The 14,019-nt window shown below is 44.6% G+C and overlaps 1 protein-coding gene across 2 annotated transcripts in view; it reads left to right on the plus strand.

The window, feature by feature from the left end:
* Positions 1–14,019, plus strand: part of dapp1 (dual adaptor of phosphotyrosine and 3-phosphoinositides) — a 237,343-nt gene that overhangs the window by 14,168 nt on the left and 209,156 nt on the right. For both annotated transcript variants that reach the window (XR_009511357.1, XM_059965461.1), the window contains exon 4: positions 9,136–9,357. Coding sequence is in view for 1 of the 2 variants with exons in the window: in XM_059965461.1 (XP_059821444.1) it covers positions 9,136–9,357 (222 nt within the window). In the remaining variant the exon portion in view is untranslated. The remainder of the gene's footprint in view (positions 1–9,135; positions 9,358–14,019) is intronic.

Below are 14,019 nucleotides of genomic sequence, written 5' to 3' on the forward strand. Positions count from 1 at the left end.
CCTAACGGACAGCACGTATGACGATGGGAGTAGACAGCACTCTGCCTAACGGACAGCACGAATGATGATGGGAGTAGAGAGCACTCTGCCTAACGGACAGCACGTATGACGATGGGAGTAGTGAGCGTTCTGCCTAACGGACAGCACGTATGACGATGGGAGTAGACAGCACTCTGCCTAACGGACAGCACGAATGACGATGGGAGTAGAGAGCACTCTGCCTAACGGACAGCACGTATGACGATGGGAGTAGAGAGCATTCTGCCTAACGGACAGCACGTATGACGATGGGAGTAGACAGCACTCTGCCTAATGGACAGCACATATGACGATGGGAGTAGAGAGCACTCTGCCTAACGGACAGCACGTATGACGATGGGAGTAGAGAGCACTCTGCCTAACGGACAGCACGTATGACGATGGGAGTAGAGAGCACTCCGCCTAACGGACAGCACGAATGACGATGGGAGTAGAGAGCACTCTGCCTAACGGACAGCATGAATGATGATGGGAGTAGCGAGCGCTCTGCCTAATGGACAGCAGGTATGACGATGGGAGTAGACAGCACTCTGCCTAACGGACAGCATATATGACAATGGGAGTAGCGAGCACTCTGCCTAACGGACAGCATGAATGACGATGGGAGTAGACAGCACTCTGCCTAACGGACAGCATATATGACAATGGGAGTAGCGAGCACTCTGCCTAACGGACAGCACGTATGACGATGGGAGTAGAGAGCACTCTGCCTAACGGACAGCACGTATGACGATGGGAGTAGACAGTACTCTGCCTAACGGACAGCACGTATGACGATGGGAGTAGAGAGCACTCTGCCTAACGGACAGCACGTATGACGATAGGAGTAGACAGCACTCTGCCTAACGGACAGCACGTATGACGATGGGAGTAGCAAGCACTCTGCCTAACGGACAGCACGAATGATGATGGGAGCAGCGAGCTCTCTGCCTAATGGACAGCACATATGACGATGGGAGTAGAGAGCACTCTGCCTAACGGACAGCACGTATGACGATGGGAGTAGAGAGCACTCTGCCTAACGGACAGCACGTATGACGATGGGAGTAGAGAGCACTCTGCCTAACGGACAGCACGTATGACGATGGGAGTAGAGAGCACTCCGCCTAACGGACAGCACGTATGACGATGGGAGTAGAGAGCATTCTGCCTAACGGACAGCACGTATGACGATGGGAGTAGACAGCACTCTGCCTAGCAGACAGCATGTATGATGATGGGAGTAGAGAGCACTCTGTCAAACGGACAGCACTTATGACGATGGGAGTAGAGAGCACTCTGCCTAACGGACAGCACGTATGATGATGGGAGTAGAGAGCGTTCTGCCTAGCGGACAGCATGTATGACGATGGGAGTAGAGAGCACTCTGCCTAACGGACAGCACGTATGACGATGGGAGTAGACAGCACTCTGCCTAACGGACAGCACGTATGATGATGGGAGTAGAGAGCATTCTGCCTAACGGACAGCACGTTTGACAGTGCGGCACTCCCTCACTGCAGAGCGGCTGATCAGATCTCTGCAGTGGGACCTGAAACCATGACCTTTGCAACTGAGTTGAGGGGGTAACCCTCTGAGCCACACTCAAAACAGCAAGGGCAAGATGGCTGAGAAACCTGCTCCTGCATTAAATTGTTCCATGATTCCTAACACTTTGGATGATCTCTGCACGTGACCACAAGAAACTGCAAAGAGTGGTGGACACATCTCAACACATTATAGGAACCAGCTTCCCCTCTATACTTCCCACTATCTCAGTGAAGCGAGTAAGATCCCACCACCCTGGACATTCTCTCTTCTCCTCTCTCTCATCAGGCAGAATATGCACAGCAGAAGTCTGAAAACACACACAACTGTGCTCAAGGAGAGTGTTTATCCATTGTTACAAGACTATTAAATAAATGTTCCCTAGTATGACAAGATGGACTCTGGACCTCACAATTGACCACATTATGATCTTGCACTTTAATGTGTTACGAAGAATGAACAGATCTGATGGGCAAAAGGGTGCAGAGTTGCCCATATCCTCCCCCCCCCCAGGAGAATCACAAACCATTACTGTGATAATGCTGCTCATGAGAGAGAGAGTTGAAAAGAAAACATGCCAGAACATCTGCTACAGATAAGAGAGGGGAGAGAGACTTGTTGATTCACTGTATTATGACCTCTGAGAGACTTGTGGCTTCTGAGAGGGTTGTTTATCTTATACCAATCTATTCATTAACATTCCTCAGTGGACAGCCAGAGCGGGCTGGTTTGATGGACACAGCCATTCAAAATTGATTGACACCCGAGACCCTGTGAGTAGGGATAAAAGTGAGGTCTGGAGAGCCACCCTTCAGACACACCAGGAGACACACTAGTGAACACTGATTGGGTGTTGGAACCCACGGGAAGGTGTGGGGCTCCGGAGACTGAACCGGGAGGTTGGACAGTAAAACTCAGTGTTATAGCAGGGCCGGTGGGAACTTGTGTGTGTGTCTACTCATGCCAGAGTGATGAGTCCACCACAGAAGAATGGTCTAGCTGAAGGACAGGGTCATATCTGAATGGCCACAATGACACGACGGATCAAAAACGCAAAGGAAGGTTTGACTGCTGTAGCTGTTACTTCTCGCTCGCTCTCTGTCTCTCCAACGATTATAACACAACAACCAATATCTACCTCAGCACGTATGAACTGAACTTTATACTTTTCTATGACAATTCATTTACCCCAGACATCGATAGAGCTTGTTTATTATTGCTTATTATTATTCCTACACTTTTAGGTTTATTATTGCTAACTTGTGTTATCTATATATTTACATTATTGATACTGATTTGCTTATTTTATTAATAAACACTTTTGAATATAGTACCACCAGACTCCAACGGATTCTTCTGTCTTTGCTGGTTAGATACCCAGTTACGGGGTACGTAACAAATTGGGGCCTCGTCTTCCAGGATTTGATTACCAAATTGGGGGGGGGCCAGTGAATCGGGAAATCGGGATAAAAGTCCCTTATCTGATCTGGTTGTGTGGATAACCAGACAGGAAACCAGCAGAGATGGAAATAGACAAATTTTTAGAAAGCTGGACTTTGGGGGCGCTAGAGGGTGCCAAGAAGGCAGAATTGGTGAGCGTTGCGAAACAACTAAATCTCTCGACAGTAAAACCGTTGATGAGAAAGTTGGATATACAGAGGGCAATAGCCCAGCATTATGTATCTGAGGATGTGTTCACGTCTGAGGTATTGGACCTGTTCCCTGAAAGGAAACCAGTCGATGGGGAGGTTCAGTTAGAGATGGAAAAATTAAGGTTGGATGCGGAAAAGAAGAACATGGAGTATGAGATCCAGCTAAAGGAGTTGGAGGTGAAAAGAGAGAAGGAAAGAGCTGAAAGGGAGATGGAGGAAAGGGAGAAAGAGAGGCAGCATGTGTTTGAAATGGAAAGGTTAAAGCAGCAGGGAAGAGACCGGGTGGCAGACTCAAGTGAGGGGTTCAAGATTGGTCGGGAGATCCAGTTGGTACCTCCATTCGAGGAGACGGATGTCGATAAGTTCTTCCTCCATTTTGAGAAAGTGGCTGTGAATCAGAACTGGCCTAAGGGGAAGCTGTTCTGGTACAGAGCGTACTTAGGGGGAAGGCTCAACAAGCGTATTGGGCGTTGTCTATAGATGAGTCTAAGGACTATGAGGAAGTAAAAAGGACTGTACTGAGGAGTTACGAGTTGGTGCCAGAGGCATACCGGCAGAAGTTCCGGAATTTGAAGAAGCCCTGGAACCACACGTATTTAGAGTTTGCCCGTGAGATGCAGATGTGTTATGAGCGTTGGTGCGCCTCAAAAGGGGTTGGTGGAGATTATGATAAACTTGCAGTTAATGCTGATGGAGCAATTTAAAAGTTGTATCCCTGAAAGTATGAAGACGTACTTGGATGAGAAGGAGACGGAGACTGCCAAATTAGCAGACGAGTAAGCCCTAACCCACAAGGCAAAGTTTTCCTCAAATAAGAGTTTCCAGAAAGACCGTAGGGACGGTAGAGAAAGCCCGCCGGCTAAGGTAGAGAATAAGCCGGGAGCTAGTGGTAAAGGTAAGGAGGAGGACAAGCAGGCTGGCAGGAAGGTTCCTAGCTTTACTTGTTATAATTGTGGAAAAGCCGGTCATATAGTATCTAAGTGCTTTGCTCCGAAGGAAAAGGGAAAACGGCAATCCTGACTGGTTGCATTGAGTCGGTCAGCAGATCGATGAGGGAGGCAAAGGTAGATAGAGCACAAGAGGGGCGTGAGAAATTTATTTCGGAAGGGACGGTGTCTGAAAGAAGGAGAAACCCCAGTTCCAGTGAGGATCTGGAGGGATACTGGGGCTGATCAGTCATTGATCCTAAGGAAGGTGCTGGATTTCGGTCCTGAGACTGGAGAGGTTGTGTTAAGAGGCATAGGAAAAGGGACAGAAGCTGTACCTTTGCACAGGATCATTTTAAAATGTGACCTGGTATCTGGACCAGTCGAAATAGGGGTGTGGTCGGAACTACCGAGGGACGGCATGGACGTCCTTCTTGGTAACGATTTTGCAGGTGGTGATGTGTGTGCAGCAAAGAAATTAACGAGCACGCCTGTGAGTGCTGAGGACCCGCCCATCGATTCTAAGATCTATTCCGCATGTGCAATCACTCGCAACATGTCAAGAAAGGCGGCTGAGAAAGAAGCCATTTTAAATGAGTCCAGTGTTGATTTGGCTGAGACGTTTTTACCGACCAAGAGGGGCTAGGGGATGGTAAAGTGGAGAATAGTGAGGTTAAAGAGAGTAAAGGAGAGGAGGTAGACCTACCCTTAGCAAGGAGAGAATTTATAAAGGAGCAGAGATGTGATGAGGAGCTTGTGGCTTTGAGAGAGTCAGTTTTTTCTGAGACCGAGATTGATAAAGAACCAGAGGGCTGCTACCTGAAGGAGGGAGTGTTAATGAAGGATGTGGATGCACAGGGTACTGAACCTAGTATTGAAACTCAGGAAAAGTCTGAGGTATCTGATTTAGTTGAAAAGGAATGCAGTCCTTTTGGGTCAGATGGACTTGGTTCAGTGAAGAAAGGGTTAACCTTGGTACCACTGGAAAGTGAGAATTTTCAGTTGTTGGTGTTAAAAGTTAATGATGAAATGAAACAATGGGATGATAGAACGGAGAGCAAGAATTTCACGCGGGCGATAAGGTTTTGGTCCTATTTCCTGTAGTTACCAACCCTCTACAGGCAAGGTTTCAAGGACCGTACAAAGTGATTAAGAAAATAGGCTCGCTGAATTATGTGATCGAAACACCTGATAGACGAAAGCCGAGCCAGTTGGTTCACGTAAACATGCTGAAAGGTTATCACGAATCGACCCGTGCGGTGGTCACGAAAACCGATGAGGCAGAAAGGATTGTTAAGGAGGGACTTGAGCGTTTTAAAAAGTTAAGCATAGTACCCACCAGGCTAGAGAACTCTGTTAATTTAGCCAACCTTGCTGATAAAGTCAGTCATTTAGAACCTGAACAAAGAGAGCAGCTGACACAGCTCATTAAACGGCATGCAGATTTATGCCCAGATGTTCCAAGGAGGTGTAAAGGAACAGAGCATGATGTTGTTGTTACCTCAACCCAGTTTATTAAACAATCCCCTTATCGGATGAATTTGGAAAAGAGCAAGCTAGTGGAAAAAGAAATTGAGCATATACTAGCTGCTGGTATTATTCGTGAATCTGTTTCTGCATGGGCATCTCCATGCATGGTCGTACCAAAGCCGGACAGTACCATAAGATTCTGTACGGATTACAGAAAGGTGAATGCTGTCACACAAACAGATCCTTACCCTATCCCTAGGGTGGACGATTGTATTGATAAAATGGGTAAAGCGAGATACATCACTAAGATTGACCTGTTAAAGGGATACTGGTGCGTTCCTTTAACGGATAGGGCTTGAGAAATTTCAGCCTTTGTCACCCCATCCGGGTTCTATGAATATAATGTGTTGCTGTTTGGAATGAAAAATGCCCCAGGGACATTTCAGAGACGATCGATGCAGTGATTGGAGAGTTACCAAATACAAAGGCTTATATTGACGATGTAGTAGTTTGGAGTGACACATGGGATGAGAACCTTGAGGCTGTTTAAAAGAATGTCTGCAGCCCATCTCACAGTGAGCCTCACAAAGAGTGAATTTGGTCATGCCACGATCACGTACTTGGGGTATGTGGTAGGACAGGGGCAGTTGGCTCCTGTGCAGGCTAAAGTACAGGTTATTTCCGAGGTTCCTGTACCAACAAATAAGAGAGCTCTGAGAAGGTTTCTGGGCATGGTGGGGTACTATCGAAAATTTTGTAAGAACTTTGTGGATATTGCCCTCCCGCTTACAAAACTCCTACTGAAGAACAAAAAGTTTGTGTGGAGCAATTCTTGTCAGGAAGTTTTTGAGAAGTTAAAAACCATACTGTGCCATCACCCTGTGTTAAAAGCACCTGACCTTTTTAAACCTTTCTCCCTGGCAAGTGATGAGGCTGCAGGGGCAGTCCTATTGCAGAAAGCAGGGGATGGAGTGGAACACCCAGTAGTGTATTTCTCTCGAAAGTTCAAAGTGCATCAGAGAAATTACTGTGGAAAAAGAATTGTTGGCACTTATCTTGGCGATACAGCATTTTGAGGTCTACATTTGTTCAGCACAGAGACCATTAAATGTTTATACTGATGTTACGTACCCCGTAACTGGTTGTCTAACCAGCAGAGAAAGAAGAATTCATTGGGAGTCTGTTAGTACTATACTACAGGTGTTTATTAATAAAAAAATAAGCAAAACCATATCAATAATGCAAATATACATACAAAACAAGTTAGCAGTAATAAACCTAAAAGTGTAGGAATAATAATAATCAATAATAAACAAGCTCTATCAATGTCTAGGGGTAAGTAAATTGTCATAGAAAAGTATAAAGTTCAGTTCAGTTCATGAGTGCTGATGTAGTTATGGTTGTTGTATTGTAATCATTGGAGAGAGAGAGAGCGAGATATAACAGCTACAGTCAGGCAAACCTTTCTTTGCTTTCTTAATCCATCGTATCGGTGTGGTCATTCAGTTATGACCTCTCCATCCTTCTGCTAGACCGTTCTTCTGTGGTGGACTTGTCACTCTGGCATGAGTGGACACACACACAAGTCCCCACCGGCCCTGCTTTAACACTGATAGCCTTACTGACTGACCTCCTGGTTTGGTCTTCGAAGCCCCCACCTTTCTTGTGGGTTCCAACACTCAATCAGTGTCCACTGGCGTGTCTGAAGGGTGTCTCTCCAGACCTGTCTTTTATCCCTACTAACGGGGTCTCAGCTATCCATCAATCCTGAATGACTGTGTCCATCAAATCAGGCCACTCCTTCAGTCCACTGAGGAATGTTTACGAGCAAACTATTGTCCTTGTAGCGAAACAGTAAATAATTCAAAAAGGAGTCACAATATGGTTAATCAGCAATTTCCCCCTCTCTCTTATCTGTCGCCGATGTTCTTGCTTGTTTTTCCGTCTCTCTTTCTCATGGTCAGCATAGCAACAGTAATAGTTCGTGGTTCTCAGGAGAGGAAAGGTTAACTCTGTACCCCATTGTCCATCAGGTCTGTTCATCACTCATAACACTGATCCCAACCCTTTGGTATTTTTGGGTAACATGAAAAATAAAAATAGGAGGTTACTAAGTTGGAGTCTGATGCTACAGGAATTCGATATTAAAATACAACATATTAAGGGAAGTGACAATGTAATTGCTGACTGTTTATCTAGATGTTAATTTGAATGTGTATCTATATTATTTTTGTAGTTAAGACCACCTCTGTATTTTGTTAAACTTGGTAATTCTGTAAGACGCTGTATTAGTTAATTTTCACGTTGGTGAAAATTCCCAGAAGGATGAACAGTTCTGATGGGCAGAAGGGTGCAGAGATGTCCATATCCTCCCCCCCCCCAGGAGAATCACAAACCATTACTGTGATAATGCTGCTCATGAGAGAGAGAGTTGAAAAGAAAACATGCCAGAACATCTGCTACAGATAAGAGAGGGGAGAGAGGCTTGTTGATTTACCGTATTATGACTTCTGAGAGGGTTATTTATCTTATACTATTCTGTTCATTAACATTCCTCAGTGGACAGCCAGAGCGGGCTGGTTTGATGGACACAGCCATTCAAAATTGATTGACACCCGAGACCCTGTGAGTAGGGATAAAAGTGAGGTCTGGAGAGCCACCCTTCAGACACACCAGGAGACACACTAGTGAACACTGATTGGGTGTTGGAACCCACGGGAAGGTGTGGGGCTCCGGAGACTGAACCGGGAGGTTGGACAGTAAAACTCAGTGTTATAGCAGGGCCGGTGGGAACTTGTGTGTGTGTCTACTCATGCCAGAGTGATGAGTCCACCACAGAAGAATGGTCTAGCTGAAGGACAGGGTCATATCTGAATGGCCACAATGACACGACGGATCAAAAACGCAAAGGAAGGTTTGACTGCTGTAGCTGTTACTTCTCGCTCGCTCTCTGTCTCTCCAACGATTATAACACAACAACCAATATCTACCTCAGCACGTATGAACTGAACTTTATACTTTTCTATGACAATTCATTTACCCCAGACATCGATAGAGCTTGTTTATTATTGCTTATTATTATTCCTACACTTTTAGGTTTATTATTGCTAACTTGTGTTATCTATATATTTGCATTATTGATTTTGATTTGCTTATTTTATTAATAAACACTTTTGAATATAGTACCACCAGACTCCAACGGATTCTTCTGTCTTTGCTGGTTAGATACCCAGTTACGGGGTACGTAACAAATGTGTCCCTGTTCTACACTTTCTCTGCAACTGTTACACTTTATTCTGCCTTGTTTTACCTTGTTCTTCTTTAGCGCAATGTGCAATGAATTGTTCAGTGTGAACAGTGTGCAAGAGAAGCTTTTCATTCTATCTTCACATGTGACAATAATAACCAGATCAATACCATTTCATTAGTAGCATAAACCATTTTCACTTGAGCAAAGTTGACAGAACAGTCTTCCACAGTGTAAATTTTAACAAGGTTTTCTCTTTTATCTCTCCCACAAGATGGTCGAGTCTTTACGTGGGGCCAGAACTCCCAAGGGCAGCTGGGGATTGGGGACTTTGTAGAGTCCGTGCAGAATCCCCAGTGTGTGACAACATTGGCAAGGATTCCCTTGGCTCACGCTGCAGCCGGAAAAGCCCATACCGTCGTTGTGTCTCACTCGGGAGTGGTGTTTGGATGGGGAGGAAATCGCCACGGACAGCTGGGCCTGAACGATGTGAAAGGTAAGAGGAATGGGGAAACCTCTTCTCAATCTCTCCCGTTCTGCCCTGGTCATGGGAGATAGCAACATAGTCAAGGACCCTTCCTTTTGCCTTTGGAAAGCAGCCAACATATTCAGGACACCACCCACCCAGAAATTCTCTTTTCTTCCCTCCTCCATCGGGCAGAAGATACAAAAGCTTGAGAAAATGCATTATCAGACTCAGGAACACCTTCTATCCCACTGTTTCAAGTCTCTTGAACAGACCTCCTATGTGATTAAGAACTCTGCCCATCTATGCTTGCACTTTATTTGTCTACCTGCCCTGCACTCTCTGTAACTGTAACGTATACTGAATCCTGTTCCCTGTTATATGCTCTGTGTAGTTATGTATGTGATCATCTATCTGATTAGCATGCAAAAAGATTCTCACTGTATCTCAGTACAGATGACAATAATAGACCAATACTATTTCTAATTCTAATTTCAATACAGACCAGGTGATCCATTCCTTGGTTGAACAGATGGACTTTAAGGAGAGTCTTACAGGAGGAGAGAGAGATGGAGAGGTTTAGAGGGTGAATTCTAGAGCTCAGGGTCCATGAACAATCAACGATCAGGGTTCAATTGCTGCCGCTGTCTGTAAGGAGTTTGTATGCTCTCCCTGTGACTGTGTATTTCCTCCAGGTGCTCCGGTTTCATTCCAAAGACATGTGGTTAGGGTTAAGACTGGTAAATTGTGGACATGCCACGTTGGTGCTGGAAAGTGCGGCAACACTTGCGGGCTGCCGCCAGCGCAACCCTTGGACTATGTTGGCTGTTGACGCAAATGAGATATTTTATTGTATGGTTTGATGTGTGTGTGACAAATAAAGTCAGTCTTTATATTTATGAAACTCCGCTGCCTCTGTGAAAGGTAAGGGGAATGGGGAAAGCTCTTCTCAATCTCTCCCGTTCTGCACTCTGTTTCCTGCCCTGCTCATGGGAGATAGCAACATAGTCAAGGACCCTTCCTGTTGCCTTTGAAAGTAGAATTAAAATCAACCATCTGGGCTATTCACACCTTTATTCCTTAAACCAGATTGGTTCCTCATCAAACAAGGCCTGAGTATTAAAATTCTGATCCTGGTGTCCAACCTCTTCACCTTATGCATTCTCTCCACGACATTCTTCAGCTATTTAACCCCTTGTAATGTTATCTCTCCTATTCTGAGCTGTGGAATACCTCTTGCAAAAAACTCTCTGTATCTTTTAAAAATTCTTTCAAACTTTTGAAGAGCGATAAGACAGAGACTGTAGAAATCTAAATGGAAAGCAGGATGTGCTGGAAAACACTCAGCAGGTTGGACAACATCTGTGGAGAGAGGAACAGAAATAGCATTTCAGGTCAATGGATTAACAAGGCACCACCAAAAGCATTTGGTCTCCATCCTATTACATATATTTCTCCCTGTTCTCTCCAGCCTCCTCTTTGGCATTTCTCTCTCTCTCTCTCTCTCCCCCTCCCTTCTTCTCCCCCCCTTCCTCTCCCCCCATGACTGCTGCCTGACTCGCAGACTATCCCACATATTTCCTCTTTTCATTACCACTTATTTCATCAAGTTTGTGATGCCACCTGATACCTGCTTTTGTGACTATGTGTTAGATTTTATCTCGCAGTACTCTTCTGAGGTATCTTAATTAAAAAGAACTAGGTACCTGCAAAAGAAATCACAGCTGTTGTTGTTTGAGACCAGCAACTCCAGTGCCAACCCCCCACAACTGGTCTCCCCCTGGTGGTACAACTCTGAAGTACAGACACAACTCTGAGGGTTATTTAGATAAAATTCAGTGTTTAAACAAATCAATGCCAACTGTGGAATTATGCATTTTAGATCTCCGTAATTACATATTATTAGATAGATAAATATAGCACAGAACAGTCCCTTCCATCACGATAAGCTGCAACTCCCCCAGAAACCCACCTATTTATTTAACCCTAGCCTAATCAGGACAATTTACAATGACCCATTGACCTACTAACCATAGGTTATGCCTAACAGTCTTTGACCTGCGGAAAGATCCGGAGCACTCAGCAGAAATTCATGTGGTTCACAGGGAGGACGTACAAGCTCCTTATAGACGCTGCCGGAATTGAACTCTGAACTCTGAGCTGTAAGAATGTTGTGTTAACTGCTATGCTGCTATGGCACCCTTGTAAGCAGTGATATTTTTACTCTGTAAAATATAATTAAACACATTTTTTTAAATTTTTGAAGATGGGATATTATAGCTAACTGCACAAAAGAGGGACAAAATACAAGGGATTCCTGAGAATCTGGAGATATTGAGCAACACGTACAAAACACTGGGGTAACTCAGCAAGTCAGGTAGGATCTACAGGGGGAAATAAACAGCTGAGACCCTTCATCAGGACTGGAAAGGAAGAGGGAAGAAGCCAGAATAAATAAATAGAGAGGAGGGCAGTTGATAGGTTAGGCCAGGTGAGGTGGAAGGTGGGTGGGTGGGGAAGGGCGAGGGTATGAAGTAAGAAGCTTGGACATGATACGTGGAAGAGGTAAGGTTTTGAAAAAGAAGGTATCTCATAGGAGAGCATGGAAGAAAGGGAAGGAGGAGAGAAACCAGAGAGATGGGCTGGTGAGGAGAAGAGAAGGTAATCAGAATGAGAAATGGAAAAAGAGAGAAAGAGAAGATGGAAGGGAGTAATTACTGGAAGTTAGAGAAATTGATGTTCATGCCATCAGATTGGAAGCCACCTGGATGGAATGTGAGGTGTGCTCCTCCAACCTGAGTTTGGCCTCATCATGGCAGTAAAGGCCATGGACTGACATGTGGGGATGAGCATTGGATGTCAAATTGAAATGATGGCCACAGGGAACTCTTGTCTTTTGTAGGGAACAGAGCGAAGGTGCTCAACAAAGTGTCCCCCAAGTTTGGGTTGGGTTTCATCGATGCAGAGGTTGCACCAGGAGCACTGGATGTGATAGGAACAGAACTGTAGGCTTTAAGCTGCTGACTAAATCCCAGCTATGTATGTTCTGATGAGCTCTGGCTGTCACTAATAAGGCCAACATTTATACCTCATTCTTCATGCAGTTATCAATCCAGTCTGTACACTACAGAAACAGGGTCTTTGGCCTATCACCATAATGGAATAGCAGAACAGACTCAGTGTGGAGGAGCTGGATGATTGGAGATTGGAAGTCATGATTGAATCTCCATGTGAGGTTTGGGACTGCTATTGTTTGACCTACAGCAGCCTTTCTCAACCTTTTTGCCCTGAAGGAACTCTTAAAACAATTTTCAGGTCATGGAATCCCTGCATAAAAATGATTATATCTAGAACTCATGGAAGATTAGCATTATCAGTAATAATCCAAAAATAATTGTCAATGCTCTTTTCAGTAGAGAATGAATTTTTAACCAACCTTTCTTGAAAAAAAAACAGATAGTTAAGCTTAGCGTACCTTTCTTGAATTTACTCTTTCTTTCTCTCATAAATTTTAAAAATTCATAAGGCAAACATAAGTTTCTCAATTCTGGGTTGAACTTGAGATAAAAACACATAGATTTTACCTTCAACCAAAATTAAATGATTTCTATCCTTGCTCTTGATGCTTGCTAAACAAGAAAAAGTTTGCTCACACATGTAAGAAGTTGAAAACTGCGGCAAAATGTTCATTACTTTCCTATGAATGGCAAGATACTCTTCTTGCACAGAAATCCAGGACTTGTCCAGGGCAGGTCAGTAAATCTCATCTTGAGTTCACGATCGGACTGCAGCTCAGCAAGTTCCTCCTCTTCTTAAAGTCAAGTTCTCAGGCTGAGCAGAAAATTCAGAGAAAGGGTCCCTCACCTAGTCATACACTTGTGTTGAAAGGGAAGAAAAATACTGTTCAATTTTGTTCTGCAGTTCTTCCAGGTGGTTTTCAATAAGACTTTAGACTTTGTTATTTTTCCTCAGTCTCATGTCCAAGCAGTAGTGAAAACAATTCAAGATTTCCTTTCGCAACATGATTTTTCCAAAGATTCAGTTTTCTTTTAAATCTAAGAGTCTTGACACTTGAAGTCAAAACATTTTCTCCAGGGCCTTGTTCAGCTGGTTCATACCATGAAAAATGTCTGTTAAGTTTCTGCAGCCATTCTTCATCTTCAAAGCACTTAGCAAAATCTGGCCTACTATTTTCTTGAAAGTGCTGCAGCAATTCACCTTTCTGCTCACCCTGTTGAGAGCTGACGTCACAATCCAAGTAAGGTGAGTTCATTCAATGCTCAGAAAACGCGCTTCTCACTCATTATCAGCCTACCCTCCTCCCCTCCATGCAATACAGCACTCACCAGTTATCAGCCTACCGTCCTCCCCTCTGCGTAATACAGCACTCACCAGTTATCAGCCTACCGTCCTCCCCTCTGCGTAATACAGTGCTCACCAGTTATCAGCCTACCGTCCTCCCCTCTGCGTAATACAGTGCTCACCAGTTATCAGCCTACTTTCCTTCTGGTCCATGCAATGCAGTGCTCACCAGTTATCGATGGCCTCCCCTATCTCTCGTCAAAAACTGAGAATAAACACGGCCCAACTGCACACTGCCATTCTGGGCTGAGACCTTGAACGAGATTGCTAAGGGGGTCACTGCCCACCACTGCAAGCGCTAGCGTTGCATGAAGTTCAAAAAACAATGTT

Source organism: Hypanus sabinus, chromosome 3, assembly GCF_030144855.1.
Source record: "Hypanus sabinus isolate sHypSab1 chromosome 3, sHypSab1.hap1, whole genome shotgun sequence".
Taxonomy (NCBI): Eukaryota; Metazoa; Chordata; class Chondrichthyes; order Myliobatiformes; family Dasyatidae; genus Hypanus; species Hypanus sabinus.